This window comes from Pagrus pagrus, assembly GCF_965226575.1.
Source record: "Pagrus pagrus genome assembly, chromosome: 8".
Classification (NCBI taxonomy): Eukaryota; Metazoa; Chordata; class Actinopteri; order Spariformes; family Sparidae; genus Pagrus; species Pagrus pagrus.
Window position 1 is genome coordinate 17,501,583 of NC_140192.1, and position 19,802 is coordinate 17,521,384.

General features: G+C 42.8%; 1 protein-coding gene across 2 annotated transcripts in view; it reads right to left on the reverse strand.

Annotated features, from left to right (window-relative positions):
* Nucleotides 1–849: 849 nt before the first annotated feature.
* fras1 (Fraser extracellular matrix complex subunit 1) overlaps nt 850–19,802 on the reverse strand; it is a 233,826-nt gene continuing 214,873 nt past the window's right edge. For both annotated transcript variants that reach the window (XM_084361068.1, XM_084361067.1), the window contains exons 49-73: nt 18,978–19,205; nt 17,107–17,220; nt 15,671–15,821; nt 14,147–14,306; nt 13,859–14,027; nt 12,736–12,982; nt 12,215–12,559; nt 10,648–10,808; nt 10,233–10,380; nt 9,881–10,086; nt 9,622–9,778; nt 9,182–9,382; nt 8,881–9,068; nt 8,097–8,372; nt 6,481–6,713; nt 6,227–6,387; nt 5,857–6,071; nt 5,333–5,483; nt 4,874–4,981; nt 4,508–4,667; nt 4,149–4,265; nt 3,831–3,997; nt 3,281–3,486; nt 1,775–1,921; nt 850–1,464 (exon numbers count right to left, since the gene is read on the reverse strand). In XM_084361068.1, coding sequence (XP_084217194.1) covers nt 883–1,464; nt 1,775–1,921; nt 3,281–3,486; nt 3,831–3,997; nt 4,149–4,265; nt 4,508–4,667; nt 4,874–4,981; nt 5,333–5,483; nt 5,857–6,071; nt 6,227–6,387; nt 6,481–6,713; nt 8,097–8,372; nt 8,881–9,068; nt 9,182–9,382; nt 9,622–9,778; nt 9,881–10,086; nt 10,233–10,380; nt 10,648–10,808; nt 12,215–12,559; nt 12,736–12,982; nt 13,859–14,027; nt 14,147–14,306; nt 15,671–15,821; nt 17,107–17,220; nt 18,978–19,205 — 4,998 coding nt within the window. In that variant the 3' untranslated portion in view covers nt 850–882. The remainder of the gene's footprint in view (nt 1,465–1,774; nt 1,922–3,280; nt 3,487–3,830; nt 3,998–4,148; nt 4,266–4,507; nt 4,668–4,873; nt 4,982–5,332; nt 5,484–5,856; nt 6,072–6,226; nt 6,388–6,480; nt 6,714–8,096; nt 8,373–8,880; nt 9,069–9,181; nt 9,383–9,621; nt 9,779–9,880; nt 10,087–10,232; nt 10,381–10,647; nt 10,809–12,214; nt 12,560–12,735; nt 12,983–13,858; nt 14,028–14,146; nt 14,307–15,670; nt 15,822–17,106; nt 17,221–18,977; nt 19,206–19,802) is intronic.

Here is a 19,802-nt window from a genome sequence, read left to right on the forward strand (position 1 = left end):
ACACTTTGGATGATTTGTTTTTGAAAATCATGAGGAAAAATACTGCATGGCACTTAATATTGGCAGCTGTCAGAGTACAGTACGAACAACAGAAATAAGAATTTGTGTTGAAACAAGAACAATTATCTGTTTGTTCAACGTGACAGTACAAATGTCTCTAAGTAAGGCTTGAAATACACATTTTTTTAAAAATGCAACTGAAGTTCCTGCTCATGATGGTGGATTAACAAAAGTTATGGCATAATTGCACTTGGATAGGTATCATTCATTTTTGTTATTATATACACTCTGCACTCATTCAGCCTAGCAGCACACTGTATGTGCGTAATACTCTCACAGCAGTCAGAAGCAGCTGTAGCCGATGTACAAGTCACTCCACAGGACAATTAACCATGTTTATGTTTGATCAGTTTTTAAGTTAATTAAGTGCGATAGGACTTCGACGCTGGCTACCACTCTACAGTAGTGACATTTAGTAGCAGTGAAATGACTCAATGCAGCAGAGGAGTGTTTTTGTCGAAACAATCACCAGTGTCTGAGCTACCACTCACCATTTTTTGTGCTAAAAAGGACGTAAATGTCAAGTAAAACAGTAATGAAATGAACAACAGTTTCAGATGGAGTTTAGATTATAGATCGATGACGCAGATGTTTTGGCTGTTTCACGCAGCTGAGTGGTTTGTGGATTCCTGAGGTAGCCCAGTTGCAAAATGATTCAAACGCTGCGTAGCTGTCTGCACGTCACACTCTTCCCTTTTTCAAAGTGGTATAAAAATACATTAACAAACATCTCGTTCCTTAAGTACAAACTTTCTTTTAGAAAATACCTTTTTTTTTATTTTACTCCCCCTCCCTCTTTCTCTCCTCTCGCTCGTCAGTGTTTTAGACCTCAGTGCCGTCGTTCAGGTTGTTGTGCAGTTTGACCTCCAGGTTGACCTGTTTGACCTTGGCCTTGCCGTTGGGCTCCTGGTTGCGGTTGAAGACGTTGACGTTCCTCACGGTGCAGTGTTTGGTGCTGAAGTTCTTCTCCACACACTTGTCCAAGCACACCTCCACCTTGGTGTTGAGCGGATACTCCTCGTACATTTTCGAAGCCTTCTTGCTCTTCTTCTTGGCCGCCCGTCGGCAGCGGCGGAACAGGAAGCAGGAGGCCAGCAGGACCAGGACCAGCAAGGTCACGGCTGCCACTCCCCCGCCCACCGAGCTACCCACGTGGGCGTTAAAGGTGGCGGAGGGCCCGGCCTCCAGACGGAGCGACTTCATGTTGGTGCCGTTTTTCACCTGGTCGCCCTCGTTGTCGTAGATCAGCGACTCGTCCAGCGTCAGACGCCCGCTGCGGTCCACCAGGTCGCGTTTGGAACGGCTCAGCTCATAGGTCACCGAGCGCTGAATCCTGGGGCTGGACCGCGACTCCGGGCTGATCACATAAATCACCTGCAGGTACCACTGGTGCCCTGCCTCCACCTGTTCATCAACAGTGGGAAAGGAGGAAGGGGTTAGCTACTGTATTGAATGAATTGTATTATTTGCTCTCATTTGACTGCCACCCATGACCAACCTAAAACCAAACAACACTTTCATGGCAACAGCAAAGTCTCTGATTGGTGGAAGCTCATAAAAGCTTGTAGGAAGTTGGTGATAAAAGGAACTAAACAGAGGAACTCAACAGTACTCAAGAATTAAACTGGAATCCGCCATCTCAAAGTCTGCGAGGTTATTTAAGGTTGACTTGACTGTAACACATGACAGAAGATGTACAGGAGGTTCCACACACCTTATAGAGAGCATCAACCTTCATTGTAAAGCCGTCGACACCCGGCATGGCTGTCATGGACTGCAGCTCCAGGATGTCTGAGGCGAAGTCAGCCTCGAAGGGAACATCGTGGAAGAATTTGTCACATACGTCAGGCTGTTTACGATCCTGCAGAGGAAACACGAAGAGAGAAAATTATCAGTGCACCTTAAATAAACTTCTTTTCCTGTGCTTCAAAGTTTTCTTTAGAAAAAAATCAGGCTTGTTTCTCTTTTCATCAGAAGGAAGTTACAAATTGTTTTGAAATTTAAGCAATGGCACAATATAGTAACATTCAAGGAAGATTTGTCTGCAGCATTTTCTACAGTAAAGTGTAGAAAGTGTAGTTCCACAGCTGCTGGCCCAGTGCAGTATTTCTGCTACACATACTGACGGTTTGTTACATAATTTACATGTGCAGCATGTTAGTGATTTAAATAACCCACACGCTTTGAATGTTTGTGGGACTGGTCAGACTCGTTTGGTCTAAGGTCTAAGGTCTGTTGTGTGTGTTTGTGTGCATTAAGGGATGTTAACTTGCTGTTTACCAGCAAAACATTACAGGAAGGTTATCTTAAGTCATCTGAAGCAAATACATCCAAACAAAATCTGAAGAGCTCGTTCTACCTGGAGGTTAGGTAAACTCAGTTACGAGTGCTTTGAACAGAAAAAAGAAAAAAAGAAAAGAAAAGACATCAGCACCTGATCAGAGAGAGACAGGCAGACACAAATAGTCATTTACTTTACTGAAAAGCTCCTGACTGCTTGATCTTCTGAAAACAGAATTGAAACAAATAAAACATTTTGTTCAGGACAGAACTACAAAAACATGACATGCAGGAATTATTCAAACGTCCGTGCAAATGTTGTGGTTCCATGTTTGTCCAGCTGCTGCTGCAATCTGATTTTTCTACAAGCAAAAAATTCCCTAAAGAACAAGGGGCACTATAAATTCCCTAATCGTGGACAGGATGCCTAATCTTTCTGTTTAATAGCACAGACAAGTGTATTTGATGAGATTTTTGTAGGACCTGTGTCTACTTCCAAATTGTCTCCCATTTGACCTGCTCTTTTCATATTTTCGCTGTTTACTCTTAATAACTTTAATAACTTAACTACTAACAAATCTTAACAACTCAACATTCTATATCAGTCTGAGTGAAAACAGCATCTCTGCTCAGACTGGATTTAATGCTATGGAGATGTATATTATGATAATCGTATCATGACAAACATAACAGTATTGTAAATTTGGTATCATCCTCCTTTTCCTTTATTTGTTTATACAGACCTCAAGATAATGAACAGGTTTTAAATAATATATTGAAATATCAGTTGGACAGTTCTTGGGTGGTAACACAGTCTGAGTCCTCAATATGTTAGTATTTAATATTTAATTATGACCTTGGAAGACATATCAGGCATTTTGAATAACACTCTTTAAACATGTACCACAGACCAAACACAATAAAACATAAATAATTGTACCAGCAGTAGGAAGCGGTGTTTGAGGTGCTTGTTGGGCTGGATGCAGCCGTACTGCGGCCCCTCGTTGTACAGCGTCCCTGTGGGGTCGAAGAAGGGAACGTATCCGTCTTTGCCGGTGCAGAGGTAAACCTTCTCCAGCTGCAGTTTGTATGCTGCGTTCAGGTTCTGCTCAGGGTTCCACAACACCCTGCCGTACAGAGTCTGACCTATAGGGGGCAGCAGAGGGACACATTTTCTTTTAGTTAGACACATGAAGAACTGGGGCTTAATTGAAGTAACCACTCCGATATTATCTTGATGAATTGGTTAGAACTGATCAATGGAGCAATATCAAAAGGCCTCAAAGATGTACACATAATAAAAGTTAAAAACACACAAAAATGTTCTTTTTCTTTATATAAAAGAAAAACTATTTAGGACAGAAATAACAGGACAGTGTTTTAGCAGGGAAACTCCTAAACAATAAATCAAAAAGCAACTACTTTCTCTCAAATAACCATTTCTGACAGGCTGTTTTAAGAAGGTTAGGTCTGTTTCTCTCCAGTCTCACCCATGGAGAATGCTCCTTTGTAGTCCATCTCAGCCATAGAGACATCAGCGGTGGCGGGGTCCATCATGAACACCTTCTCGTTGTTGCACAGCTGGAACTCTGTGTTGAGGGAGTAAACCACAGGAACGGGCCGGTTGGTCTGCTGGAAGGCGATCGGCACCAGAAACCTGTTGGAGAACAACAAGACACTTCAGGATTCAAGTGACCTGCTCCGCTTCCATTTGTTGTCTTATCCCCTCGATGCACCAGGCTCCTTAATGTATTTCATATTTAAACCAAGACTGTTCCAACAGAAATTGGACTTCAGAAGGGACGTACTTCTCTGGAGCGTGAGCTGTGCAGGACAGAGGTTTGTCTCCGGGGTCGATCCAGGGCTGAGTGGGCTGGACTGTGCAGGGGACCAAGAAGACGGTGTACTCTCCAGAATAGTCCTTCCTGTTGAGGGATACACATAAAGACAGCACAAAAGGCTCAATAGAAAGGCTTGGTGAGGTGGCACACTGGAGAATCTCAGTGTGATCTAGGATCTTTCTGTAATCCAGCAGATAAAACATGTTCATTTTACAGAAGACAAACTTGAAGATTTCCACAGAACTGGAAAGTTTGGACACAAGCACGCCGTTTTCACAGTCATTGCTGAAAGTGTGAATTTTCTCTGTGCTCTTATCTCCACTGACCGGCTGTAGGAGCTGGTGGCCCTCCACAGCTGGTACGGAGAATCAAAGGTCTGAGCGCTCCACAGCAGCTGAATGTCAAACTCGATGCCTCCTAGGTGGTCGGGAGCCATCAGGCGGGACTTGTGGCCCGGCAGCGTGTGATGTTCAGGGACAAACTGACCTAGGGGTAGGAACAATGGAAGAAAAATTAGCAGTCGACTGACTAAGAACGCCATTAGATTGACACCAAAAGACTCCCCAGTTGCTCTTTATCTAACCCCCCTTAACAACAACAACAACAACAACAACAACATGTATATCTGTTGTATTAATACAACACTTTCTGAAGAAAACCAACGAATGTGGCAGTGGATGTTGTGAACTGACCTCTGAATTTGGCGTGGGTTTTGAACTCAATCACCAGCCGTCCGTCTTCTCTGATGTAGATCCTGATGATCTGCAGTCTGGCTGAGAGGACGCTGTCAGTCTGGATACCTGCAGACACCAAGCAACAACAAAAGAGGTGAGAGGTCAGGTCAAGAATAAAGCAGAAGTGCAGCACTGATCAGACATTTTGCTAAGTCAACAACATAACAAGATACTGATCATTTCATATAATGCAACAGATATTTGTGAATTAAGAACTGCAAATTAAGAAAAAATAAATAAAATAAAAAAATAGGTTGAGTCCATAAAAAATTTATTTTTTAACAAACAGAATTGGCAAAAAGTTCCAGCAGAAACGCGTAATGAGAAACTACTAACTTTACAGTATATTATCATTAGCTCATAAGGAGATAGACTCAGTTCACAGTTCATCTGGTCTCTGCTGTGTTTAGTTCTGACCTGTCCTCCACAGCACGGTGTCGTAGAAGAAAGAGAACTCCATCTCGGTGTGATGCTCCAGGGAGGCCCAGCCCCTCGGTGCTGTCACGTAGATGTAGGACACGTAGAGGGGAACCTGCACCGTCAGGAAGGACTGAGCCGAGTCCCGAACCTGGAAGAACAAGATGATGAAGGACAATGTTGGTTCTCCCTCAGTGGGTCATTTAAAGATTGGAGCAACTACTGTGAATTTGATATTTTTGATATCTAAAATGTATTTATTTCATATATCTTATGCAGATATGTTGGCACTATGATCAGTGGTCACAGATGATATTTTAAAGCTTGTTTTTTCCTCATTTCTTCTATTGTCTCCACCAACATATTATAACATAAATATATAAATGTATGATTCTTGTCTGTCTAAAGTTTCATGGATATTGAAATTCTGTGTGAATTTGCGTCAGATGGATCTTAAGTCAATTTAAACTGCAGAGAGACAAAGATTTTTCTTCATGACTTGTAACCAGCCCTCGACTATGTACCTGGAAATCGGCGGTGACGGAGCCACTGCAGACGTCAATGAGCTCCGTCATGTCGTAGTAAGCGTCAAAGGTCCAGATGCAGCTCTTGAGGTTGAGGTGCTTGTAGAGCTGGATGCTCTTGGCCTCACGGACGTTGGGGTTGAACTGGTAGGGCCGGTCGTACCCCGGCCCCAGAGAGATGCTGTCATAGGACACGTCATCCAGGAAACCTGTCTCTGCGGAGGAATGTCATCAAAGTTTGTGTTAGATGAGAAAAGGATTCACAGGAGGTCTGTGCATGTGTCTGTGTGAGTGTGTGTGTGTGTTTGTGTGTGTGTCCGTGTGTGTGTGTGTGTGTGTGTGTGTGTGTGTGTGTTGTTGTGTGACTCACCAGAGAGCCCCTGCAGGTCTTTGAGGGTAACAAGGTTGGAGCAGACGTGCTGCTGCCTGTAGATGGACTCTGACAGCAGGAAGTGCAGGTTGTGCAGCGGCATGGTGGACACCAGGGGGAGCATGCCGTCCTGATGGGGGATCTGCACTGAGATGTGGATACTAAACAAGGACACAGAGCAGGAAAGAGAAGATATTAACAAACAATAGATCAAGGTTTGGTCCAATTGAAAAGCCATCACCCAGACAACTTACCGGTTGGGGTGTGTCTTGTGCTTGACATCCAGATATTTAAGCGTGGCGATGAACGACTGAGCCTGGAAGCCTCTTGCGGTTCCTGTGGTGACAGGCGTGTGGCAGATGGAGCCCTCTGTGCCGATGGTGACGATGTTGCTCCTCAGAGGTGTTCCAAGGTGACCCGACTTGTCTCTAGCCTGAGCAACGCAGCGGACGTGGAAGCGGCGGCTGAAATAAATGCTGTCCAGGACCTGAGGGAGACAGCAGAGGAACGGATGAGACACGAGAGACTGCAAGAAAGACCAAATGAGGGGGAAAAATGGCTGTCAGGACTTTTCCTTCCAGCATTCATCATATAAAATATGGCTTTAATGTGTTTTTCAATTTTATATCACCAACTTACCCTGCAGTTACAGGGAGATCTACTCTCTGCTACTGGCTGACAAGTTAAGATAAAGAATAACTGTACTTGACTCAAGCAAAGTGAGGAAGGATGTAATGTCATGTCTAAGAAGAAATGAATCACAGCTCTTGATCTGGTTAATATCAGTCTGAAAAGCTATGTTAACTTCAGTGTTTGTACGTTTGAAGTCTGCGTCACTGCTAGTTGTGTTCAGGTGGAGTCTGAGGGTAATGAGTGTTAATCCACTAGGTGTGGAGGGAAAGCAGACTGGGGAGGAACACAGGGAACAGGGCTGGACTAATTAGACAGATGCGAGACAAGTGTGGAGGAAATCTGGCTGGTGAGGAGCATAAGAAAACAGGAGGGAAAGAGTAAAATGTGCCACAAAAACCCAGACAACACATAGAACGAGGAACGAGGAAGTACAGAACTGTTATTGTATTTGTCCTCGACCTGAAGTTTTCAGTGCTGTCTATGTTTAGACACGGGTTAGCTGGTGCATGCATGCCCATGAAACAAAACAAAGTCCAATCAATTTCAAGAGCTGTTTCTCTCCCACTCTCTCATCCTAATGCTGCTTTCAGATATTTTTATTTATGGAAGTTATTTATTGCTGTTCTGTCACACACCCTCTGAGTCATATGCCACCAAGCATTCTGACCTAACCTTCCACCAGCATCCAAACCAATCACATACTGTAATATGTCGGGGATTCGCGATTTGACAGAACCTGGAAAAGAAGGTATGGGAGCAGTGACATTTTGCAGTGGCAGCCGAATGAAACACATATCAACATGCACCCTGTGTCAAAAAAATATACTGAGAAAGGATTTAGTGCAAGTAGATCTGTTTTGTATTAGCTACTGACCTCCCATCATGGTCCAATCCAGCTGAGCAAGCCTTGAGGCTAGTGTTCAAACACTTTTGAAATTATTAAAAGAGATTGTAGAAACAACAGTTTTGACATCACGTCAAAGACGTCTACGTATTGTCTTGCAGAGAAACCTACTGAAGTTAGCATGCTAACCAGCTAGCCTCTGCCCGTTGCTGTTACTGTAGCGTCTAATCTTCCCTACATTAGAGGATGAAGCCTTACAATGGTTATTCTACTACATGTGAGGACTGATTGGAAATTATGTTGAGAAAACATCAAAACCTTTCTTGATGCTGCATTTGTCGTATTGTTGAAGCTGGTAATTTTGTATTTCGTTTTTATACATTTTCAACTCACCATATGGTTGACGCTGGTGTATGGGGTGGTGTCTGTGACTGTCTCAAAGGGCGACCGGGCACCGTTGGTGTCGGTTGGCGCCGCCACCTCCCAGGAGAAGTGAACTTGGGTCTGGTTGATGCCCGCCTCCTCGCAGCGCTCCTTCATCACAGAGTACTTGGGGTAGTGAGGGTCGCAGGGGGTGACGCACACCAGAGGGTAACCCGGAGAGGGCGTCTTCTTACTGCCTTCCTTGGTCACTTCCTGGACGTGATCGTAGTCGGCGAGAGAGACCACCTGAGGAGGAAGGAGGGCAGGTAATGATGAAGTTCGTTCCTGGAATTCATTAGTTTTTATTTCAGCGTGGTCCAGATGAGGTGGGCAGAGCGCAGCATGAGTTGAGATTTCCGCTGAGGTACTAAAAGACAACTGAGGTCAAATCACCCACCGTATAATATTTTAATAGCTTTTGAATATAGCTGAACTGATGTGCTCATTGTAAGTGGTTCTGGTTAAATGCATGAGGAATGTAAAAACCTGTAAACAAACGCCTGAAGGAAAATGCTGCTTATGTTTCCTGCTGTTTTGGAGTTGCTGAATATGTATAAGGGCAGAGGAGTGCTTTTGCCAGGAGTTTAGTTTCTTGCTCCAGGCTCTCTACTGTAAGTGTAGAGACATGTTAAGCCCTGAGCACTGTGGAACTGCAGACAAAAGCGTACATTCTCTGTGGAAAAACAAACAAGCCAGCAAGTCAGTCGTGTTTGTGTGCTTGTATCAAGTGAAGACAAACTGGATGAATTCTTACAATAGGCGTGGCAGGGAGGATGAGGCTGCCTGAAGCCTCCTGGTCCAAGATGGTTACAGTTGCCATGGTGATCTCCCCGAGCACCGCCTCCACAGGGTCGTCAGGGCCAAGGACCAATGAGAAGGACTCGTGCCACTCCCTGTCCTCATTAGACAGAATCTCCACTTTGAACAGGATGTGATCCATCCCTGCAGAGCGAGGCAAAGGGAGATAAAGTATGTGAGCTTATTTAAGTTTTACAAACACACAAAAAAGTTATCTCTTTTGAGATATGTAACTAGTCTGAGTTTTCAGCACTGACCAGGGGTGAATTTCAGCACTCGGCTCTTGGGATTGTAGTCAACTCCAGACTGGGCCGATCCATCCCGGGTGCTGCAGCGGATCTTGGAGGTCCGATCCAGATCCCCCCGACGGATCACCTTGATGTTGAGCACCTCGATGCCATCGGGGCCGGGAGGCTCTCTGACCTGGTAGGACGCCTGCTCAAACTCAATGGTGGGAGCTAGAGAAACAGAGGGACATTAAAGGTCACAGTGCTGCTGTAGTGGAGACTTATATGTCAAGAAAATGATTTTTCTTATAGACAGGCCATGATTCATGACTTTCAAGACAAATCAAACTCTTCCAAACATTTTCTCACTGGAACAAAACTGAGGTGCAATAGTAGATCAGCCGCCATTAGACGGCATCTATTCATCAGTAAGCTATCTGCTGTATGTGACTTTTGGGGTGCCTGCTTACCATCTTCATCATTGGTGATGGTGATGGTGACAATGTCGCTAACGCCCACCATGGCACCGCTCCAGTGGTCACCCAGTGGTGTCCCAAGATGCACCTGGAACTCCTCTTCGGGCTCAAAGACAGAGTCATCATTGATGTGAACTGTGCAGTTTTTGACCTGGGAAACAGACAAAACATTTGAATCAGCAGCTCACTTGACAAAAAAAGATCACAAAAAGACTAAATCTACTTCAGATAAACATCTTGGACTGAACTCTACCTTCTCTCCTTTGAGGAAAGTGATGCGGGACTCGTCTGCGTTCCTCCTCTCCTCGAAGTCGTCCATCACCATGGCTGACATGGTCCGCGTGTAACAGCGCACTGATGACTTGAAGGACAGATCGCCTGTCCGGATGATGGGGATGTGGAGGACACTGTCTTTCTCCTTCACGGTGTAGATGGTCTTCTCAAACTGCATGCTGGGAACTGAGAGAAGGGACGAAGGCTGTGAGGGAGCTGATTCTAAAAAGTCTAAATACTGATCAACGTAACTGAGATATTGATCATTAATGAAAAAACGAAATGCTTATTTCATTTAAGGTGGATGTTTAAAGTCTTTGACTTTTACATACTGTCCTGGAAGGTGTCAGTGATGACGACGTTGGCTTCGTAGGGCTCTTGAAGGACAGCACCTTGAGGAGAACTGAGGAACACCACGAAGGACTCAGATCCCTCGATGGACGGGTTCTGGATGTCGTCCATGATGGTCAAACTGCAGGTCTGGAATAAAAGAGGCCACAGTGTGAGTGAGGTTCAAAAAGTTGTCCTAGGCCAGGTCTGCTGTTTTAAAGGTATGGAGGAAGGACACCCTGTTTTATAAAGATGTAAATGTAAAGATTTTACTCATGAAGAATTACTCAAGAGGTTTCTTTATTTACGGACCAATCCAGCTGCATTGACTTAATACTTTCAAACATCTGCGTAACGTTGCCTTGACCAACACTAAATGTTTTTTTGGGGCGTAGGTGAGAAGGTAGGTGTTCTTACCTCCTCGGTTTTTCCAGGTTTGAACTCCACCTTCTTGGAGCTGGGGATGTAGTCGACCCCGGGGCTGGCCGAGGGGGGGTCTGAAGGCCGGGTGGCACACCACACAGAGGTCACAGAGGACAGGTCACTGCCATGGCGCAGCACTGGTATTTCAATTGTGCCTGGAGTGTGGAAATAAGAATGAAATGCAGGTATAGAAAATACAGAAAGATTCTGCATTAGTGCTTTTTAAAACTATAGATGTAGCCTGGGGCATTTTGTAAGGGCAGACAAACAACAAACCAAAGCAGCCATTTGGCTGCCTTCAGCAGTTCTGTTTACAAAGTCGGCTTTGTTCTGCAATTTTAAAGTAATCTGAGTCATGAACTAATAGCATCATATTAAATTGACAGACAAACTGACTTTCGCGGCTGATTTTGCTGTTATTGATCATGCTGACTGTTCAATACTGCACGGTATCTGAGAATAAAGCAATGTCAGAGTAAAAAGAAAACAGCGAGAGAGCAATAAAGCAGGAGAGGCTTGGCGGATGAGGTTGGTAGGTGTTTTTATAGCACAACTTTATTTTTATAAATCTTTAAGTAATACTTTATATTAAGGTGCTCAGAATAAGCATCATAAGGACTTTATAGGTCTCTATATGATGCTTATTAACATTATTACACATTTATAAGGCTATATAAGTGTCAATAATGGCATCATAAACATTTTTATAGTTACATTATTAATAATGTAATATTATATAATGATATATAAAAGCATTTATTCTTTGCTCTTCAGTAGTCAAAAAATGTTAAGAAAGTTTATTATAAGTGCTGATAAATATAAAATTATCTATAATTTAACAATCCCTGTTTTTAAGATACAGTGACACTTACATAGTCTTACTGCCACATCATAATGTTAATAAGCATTTACAGAGATCTATAAGAGCCTTTATAATGTTAATAAGCATAATATAAGGGCTTTTAATTACCAATCTTTTTACTGAGTAATGTGTGATGACTAAATGATGATGACTAAAACATAAAATCAGCTTTCAAATTAAAATGTTGCTTCAAATAACTCTTTAGGCTTATATGTATGTGGCATAGTGTAGCTGTCAACACACTGACTTATACAGGAAGCTGCTGTCCTAATTATTAAAAGCCGCAACTATCAATGCTGTTTTTCAAGCTTCACAACATGTTCTCTGTTCCAAAATAAATAAACCTCATAATAATCTTGTTTCTACAAGTGAGATGTTAATGTTCAGGAACTACTCTTACATCCTGTTTTATGTGCAGTAATCTATCTGATAGATAGGAGTGTAGGGAGTCCACAGACACTGCACAACTGACAATAAATCAATGCTACACCCTTGGATGTAGCCATTATAAAACTTTCTTTTTAAAAGACAATTTGCAACTCTGCTTGGCACCTTCCTAATTTCCCCATGGACATCATTATATTTTTACTCTTCTCTTAAAGAGTTTAGCTACACTGTGACATTTGAAAAGAGTCTAACTTAAATCTAACTTGGTTACAGAAAAACAGCCAAAGTAATCCTAGTCCAGAAGGCTCATACCAGCATCTTCACTGAAAGTAAAGGTGGCGTTCCCAAGAGAAACAGTGGATGCATCATTGGGTCCATCGATGACGACCTTGGCCAACGTCACGTCCCCCATGCGGGCGTTATCCGAGGCGTCTGACAGCACCAGCTCGAATTCCTCAGAGAGCTCGTACTCGCTGTCATCGATGAGCTTGACGTCACAGGTGGACATGCTGACCCCTGGGCCGAAGATGACGCGGTTGTCGTTGCTCATGCCACGGCTCTTGTAGTCGGAACCGGACTCAAGAGCGTGGAGGCTGCTGCCCTGAGCCGACTTGGCCACAGTGTAGCAGAGAGCCGAAACGGTGCTGGAGGCGTCACCTGAGTGGAAGTGAATTCAGCACTCATTGTAAGCATCATATGGCCTTAAAGAACACATGTTAAATATGTGAAAAGTAAGGGGGGAGTGCGTTTATTTTAAAATAAAAGAGAAAATGGTTTTAAAAGCTAACAGGGAAGTTAGAAACCCCTGCTACAGCTTGTGCAGAGTTCGTTACCCTTTCTTTCGATGGGCACGTGGATGAAGCCAGTGCTCTCGTTGATGTGGTAGACCTTCTTATCAAACTGCAGAGTCGGTTCGTCTTCAGTGTCGTTGATGTTTACGAGGGCGCGCGTGTTTCTGCCCAGCAGGGCATACACGGGCATGCTCAGCTCCACGTGGAAGCTCTCAGTTCCCTCAAACACCTTGTCGTCGTTAATGATGATGGTGCATACTTTGGTGTCCTCCCTCTCATCGAACTGTACCTGTGAAATAATGGGATAATAGCAGTGTTAGACTATATGTGTTTTGTTTACGATTGGACGTAATATCTAATGGTCACCTCTCATCCAAGAGACTTCTTCAGTTCTAACTAACTGGAGGGGAGTTGCAGGCTTTTAAACATTGTGTGGGAGTGTCCTTACAGGGTCGTTAAGGACACTGTGAGCTCTGAGTTTCAGAGTCGTTAGGGCCAATTGTGGGTCGTTGACCCTCCCACCTTCATGTGGGATGCTAGGGCAAGGTGAGACCAGGTGCAAATGGTTGTTAAACTGTCTACAGACAGTAGGGTCAACGTCTTCAAGAAACTGAAACACGTCCTGTTGCCTTCGATAAAGCACCTGGAAGCACTGGATGACTGAGACCCTTCATCAACATCTAATGGTCAATGTGTGGAACCAAGAATTCAGATAATGGAGGGCATACAAATAAGGAAGCAAGGTAGGAAGTAAAAACTATCTATAATCTATCTTATCTATGTAAACCTTGATTAAGTTTTAGACTTCAAACACAAACTTTAAAAACTGCTTGTTATTCTTGGAAGGTTTGTTCTCAAGAAAAATGAAAAATGAGAAAGAAAGAGTAAAAGGATCAACCTGAAAATATTAAAAATGGTCTTTAAAAGAGTCTTTCATAAATAATTGTTTGGCTATCAAATTGAATACCAATGTTAAATGAAAAAAGCACAAGAAGGTGGTGGATGTCTAACATTTGTTCAGACAAAATGGAGGATGATTGTTTTATAAAGCAAGTCAAAGCTGGAGGTCGAGGAAAGCAGAAGCTTTTACATTTTATTTTTTGACCTTTCCTAAACACTAATAATAATTTTAAAAAGAAGCAACTAAATATTTGACATTGGCTACCTGTCCAGCATATTCCACATAGTCCTGTTGGCCTGGACTGGATCCGACGCTGCTGGTGGAGGTGGCGCTGCCCTGCTCGGTGCGACAGAGCACGATGGCGTACTGGTTGAGGTTACCCGTTCGCTTAACCGTCACAGCCACCGTGCCGGCCTTCTCACTCACATTATAGCTGTGGAAACATCAGAGGAAGTGAGACTGAGTGTAATTTTACTTTTTTTCAACAAAAAGCAGCATCATTTCATAATGACAACTTTTGCACAGTGAACAAACAGATGTTTATATACAGACCTTTTGTGCTCAAAGCTGATGAGTGACCACTGGATATGGAAGACGTTGTCGCTGACCACGTTTGGTTTGCTGTCTTTGACCAGGAACTTAAAGTTGTCCATGGTTTCCTGAACGTTCTCCTGATGCAGCACGTAGCGGATCAGACCCAGGTTGATATCAGCTGGAGAGGAAGAAAGTCAAATGAATAATGATTAAACAAAGAATTTCATTATTTCATTGATCCAGTTAACATTTCTTCTCATCTTTTACACTCTTTTCAGGTCACAAAGGGGGTCAGAGTCTACATACACATTGCATCAAAAGAGCAAGAAAACACAGAGTTGCTGATCATCAGTTCCTTAGCACTGATCTGACCTTCGTGTGAGGAAGGAGACAACCAAAGACTGTCCCTACAGCGATTCAATCTTAATAATAAAACTCTTGGTGAAGAATGCATTTTCTTCTTTCTAATTTGTAGCCTCTGGTCCTTTTCCATTACTTGACAGAAATAAAATAAAAACTGAAAATGGAAATTTTCTGCTCATTTATACCTTCCAGAGGCAGATGCAGAAAAGGAAATACTTTGTAAATGAGGGCTGAAAGCCACAAAAGAGATTGCTTGTGCTAGAAAGATGATCAAATGGCCCTGTGGGAAGTTCACAATAAATACGTAGAATAACTAAGAAACACTCAGAATAAACAGAAAATAATACTAAATGTTACCACAAATGATAAAAAATAATGTATGAAAAAATTAATCAAACACAGCTTCAGACTGTGCTCAAGCAGAATATGAGAGTAAATGTTGACAGTCAGAATAATGTTGACGGACAGTTTGCACTAGTAAATCCCTCTCTCAGGTTGAGGGTTTATTTTAGTTATTGGATATTTGTTATCATTAAGAAAATGATGTTTACATGCTCCAAATTGAGAAAGCACCACATCAAAGTGACTGTTTTCCAGTTGCTCTCCAGCCTAGAGGATCAACATTTCACAAAAGCACTCTGACACTGATTCCTGGCTGCCGCCTCGAGGTGGAGATAAGCAGGCTCAATGACGAGAACGCTGCATTCAAACAGCAAATTTGGCTGGGACAATGCTGGTGAGTGAAAACACTCTTTCAGTGAAGTGAAGACAGGTAGGAATGTACGATTATGTATTTGTCCTTGCCCCTTCAACCTTTTGTAGTGAAGATATGCAAAATACTCAATTCAACTGGAATAAGAGGTCACAGAATGTTAAAGGGATGAGAAAATACAAAAATCTCAAGTTTAAATGCTGTTTAGTTTTTGCTCCACAGACAAAAAAATCCTTCATATTGAATAATCTTAGTGCAAAAAAAGAGCAGAATATCCTGTTAGAGGCCACAGACAGACGTGGCCTCCCAGGCAATCTGTACAAAGAAAATATGTAAAAAAAAATGTTACAACCTTGGACCTTTTCAAAGCACTGGCTGGTAGAATGTAGCTGTACTCAGCTTTTTTTGCAGAAAAGTGAAAAATAAAATCACCTAAATATTTTTCAGTGGACAACATTAATATGTACCTTGTGTGAAGGTGGTGATAGGGTTGCCAGGTTTCAGCTTGCTCTCCAGGAAGCCGTGCTTTGGCTCCGTGGTGATTTCGTAAACCAGCTGTCCGTCCTCTGTGTCTGGATCCATGGTCAGCAGCTCCTTCTTGCTGATCAGGTTGGTGGCCTGGTGGACATTAAACAGCGATGACTGAGCTGTACCTGCACTGTCGCCACATTTTCACACACCACAGATGTTATCTACAGACAGTATATGATAATGTAAGAAAGGACTTGATTGTGTAGTTTATAATGAGAGATGGATTTTTATTGGGCCAAAGAAATTGATTTTTTGGTGTCATCTTGATATGTGTTAGCTGGAGTTTGAGCCTGGAGCACTTTATTTAACCTAAGAGAAACACTTGGTACACCACAGTGTAACTTTGAATAATATAAAAATGCATTAGTTCATTTTCATGGTGGATGATTTACAAAACCTCAACATTTCCCTTTTTAATTTGTTGGGTCTCTTGGGTCAGTTTTCAAAAATTAAAATGTACACTGATGTGGAAACAATTTCTTTCCAAAGAGTTTATGATTTATATGGATCCAAACCTGTTTTAGGTTTTTAAACTGCCACAGGCAAACGCAGATTGTTTTTCGCATCTATCCCAGAGGGGCAAGAAAAGGGACGAGCAAGACGAGGACGACCGATGCATTGAGTTGTTATCCTTTACTGATCCCTGCAGGTAAATTCATTCAAGGATTAGGGGACCAACTCCACTTCCAAGGCAGAAGAATCTGACAGAAGAGTTAACCTAACATACATGGTTTCTATTTGATGACTGGGCAACATGGAGCACCCGAAAGAAGCCAAGGCAAATACGGGTAAACATGCAAACTCCAAACAGAACAGATAAGACAAATTAATTTCAGGCTGCAGCTGAAGCCTTGTTTCCACTGGGAAAGATGTTTTACTGAAGGGCTGTTTGTTCACTTTCTTTCCAGCAGTTCGGAGCAGATGCAGGAGTTCAACATTATATGCAAATTTTCCTCGGTGATAAAACACCCAAGACTTAATTATCTCCGGTGTAAACGCAGCGAAGACTCAGGATGAATGAACTAAGTGACATTTTTACAATGTCCGCCATAGAAACTAGTGGTTGCAGTGTGTTGATGTGTTTGAACCAGCAGGGGGAGCAAGTCAATTAAACATCGTGGCAAACAGTGATAAGAGTCTCTCTTTGCACTTCTGTCAGTCACAAAGACACTTTTAATATGTTGCTGTGATACAGTTGTCCGACACAGAGAGGACACAGAGCTGTGTGTGCACAACCAAGTCATTCTTAAAAGTGTACTCAAGGAGAGTTTGCTGAGTACAAAAACCCAGCAAACCTTTTTTTCTGTTACATGAAACCACAGTTTTCTACTTGAGACCAATCAGGAGGAAGGAATGATTTCATGACTTGTACCTTATTCTCCATGTACTCCAGCCACTGCAGTCCCAGGTTGGTCACGATACGCGGCGTGCCGTCGTCAACTGGCAGAATATCGATCTTGAACTTCTGTGGAGCAGCTGTCACTATCTGGAAAACCAGAAAACTAGAGTTAAAAATGCATTTTTTAAGATGGTGGAGATGCTTTCAAGGAAAATTGAATGGATAGTCACACAAAAGAGGATTTAACTGCTGAAGCCATTTTATTCCTTACATTCCCTTTCAAACATTTGTTCATTCAAACTCAATCATTCCTGGCGGTCACTCAAATAGTTTTGGTTTTATTGGCCCAGGGTTTGAGATATTTGTCCATCAGATAGTTGCCCCAATCCTAATACAGTAGAGGTGACCAAGATGTCATTTGTGGTGGGCCAAAAAATCTATTTAAACCATTTTGCAACCAACCAATGTGTCCTGGATACACATGACAACGCACAGACTTAAATGTGACTGCTATGTGTTTAGAATGAGTTGTTAGAACAGGAAATGGAAAATGGTTTTATGAGTTGGATTATGTTGATAGTGAACATTGCAGGTCATTACTTTATTGACTCGTTTCCCTTCGACGACAGGCTAAATCAGATAAACTACTCCAATATTACTAGTTTGTGTCCGAGGTGCAAGAGGGAATACAGAAAGAGCAGCCTGTCATCACTCAGACGCTGTTCAGGCCATCTTTGACAGATGCCATTTGAAGGATGCATTCATCCAGAGGGCGTTATATGAGCTCATACATTATTTAATAACATGGCAGCTCCTGTGGGAACAAATTCACATCAAACACCGGCAACGTTAAGGCCACAAAACTGTCCTCTGAGGCGCACAACACGTGTATGGAGCCTCTGAGCCTTGGAGTCCTCAGGTGATCGAAAGATAATAAACACAAGCCAAAGAAGTGTGTGTGTGTGTGTGTGTGTGTGTGTGATTACGGCTATCAATACCTGCCTACTGTCATTCAGTTTAATCATGTGGACTATTTGTAGTGACAGGTGGTGGAGGACGGCTGAGAGGGACGACTAAATTGACAAGTGGAGGAGTCAATTCACCCTGAGGCTTGCTCATAACTACTACCATAAAGCTGACATTAACAACACACACACACACACACACACACACACAGATGTTTGTGCACTTGTGAGGACCATCATTTAATCCACATCAGACCACTGACTTGGATGGCAAGATAAAGTACGGGACTCCAAGATGATTGTCAGGCAAGTTTTGAGATTTTTCTGTATTAATTGAGTTTATTTTAGTCTCACCCCTACAGGACACTAAAAATATTCAAATAAAATAAAAGTGTGTTGCAAAAGATTGCAATGTGATTTGTTCGACAAACAGTAGCTCTGTATATCCATTTCCTGTAAACGCACTTGTGGAAAATAGGTGAAGTTACCCTTTAAACTACGTAATTATGTAATATTTTTTATGTCCAAAGATGTCCACGCTTTCTGAAAATGGTCTCACTCTGCAAATATCTCCGCAATTTTCAAGAGTCACTCTCCAGATCTATAACTCACCTAGGTCCTCACAAAGATAGAAGTACACGAGCACATACACAAACTGCTGATTCACCCCTCCTGTTGTAAAAAGGTCAGAGCACACGCACACACACAAACACACACACAGACACATGTTCACAGACATGAGCACATGCGCACATAGGCGTGCACCCACCTGAGCCCTAACTCTGCTAATTCAATCATCCAACTGTAATAAAAATGCCAGGATGGTGCCTCACAAACACACACACACACATCCCCACACCAACACACAATCTAACAGCATATTCAGCCTTCCTGCTGTGGTAAAAATGTGAATGCACACACACACAGACACACACAGACCTCTTTGCCGCCCTCCTCCACCATGAAGAGCAGGTTGGTGCCATCAGCCACAGAGAAGGTGAAGCGGTCCTTGAGCGAGTTGGAGCCGTCGTGGTTGTAGCTGATGCGGTTCTGGTAGATGTCGTCCATGCTGAAGCTGCTGGTCTGCCGGTAGTGCTGGCCGTTGCTCGTGCGCTCGATGGTGCCATGACGAGGAGCCTGGACGACAGTGAAAACGATGGACTCCGCCTGGACAAAGTGATGTTTTAGCAGGAAAAATGGAGGGAGAGAAATGGATGAAGGGTGATGAAGAAATTAGTGAGGATGTCATGTTAGTGCGAGTTCTTCAGAATCAGTAAAAACAGAGACGCAGTGGAGGTTATTTTTCATTCCCTATAAATATAGCTTATAACTGTTACTTTGCAACTTCAGCACCCATACTGTGGGAAAGCTTTCTAAGGACACTCTGTGTAATTATGAAATCTCTAATTTAAGTAGATTTAGAGGCAAGAGTGTTCAGCAAAATTAGCTGCACGAAAATGGGAAATTGCAATAACTCCTGGGGTGCACTGAAAATGGCAGATTGATGGGATTAGCAGTGTAAGAGTATCTGAAGCTAGATTTTTTACTTTAAGTAGGAGGAAACAGTCTTTTTACAAGTTGTTGCCAGAGAAAATAAAGCTATGACGACCAGATGGCTCTCTAAACAACAGAGGGCAGCTTACACAGCTTAGTTTGGCCAGCTTAGCTGCTGATCAGCTATTATGTGGAGGTCCTGCTCTACTCAAAACTGGTAAATAAATAAATAAATAAATAAATAAATAATGAAAGTTGCTGAAGATTTTT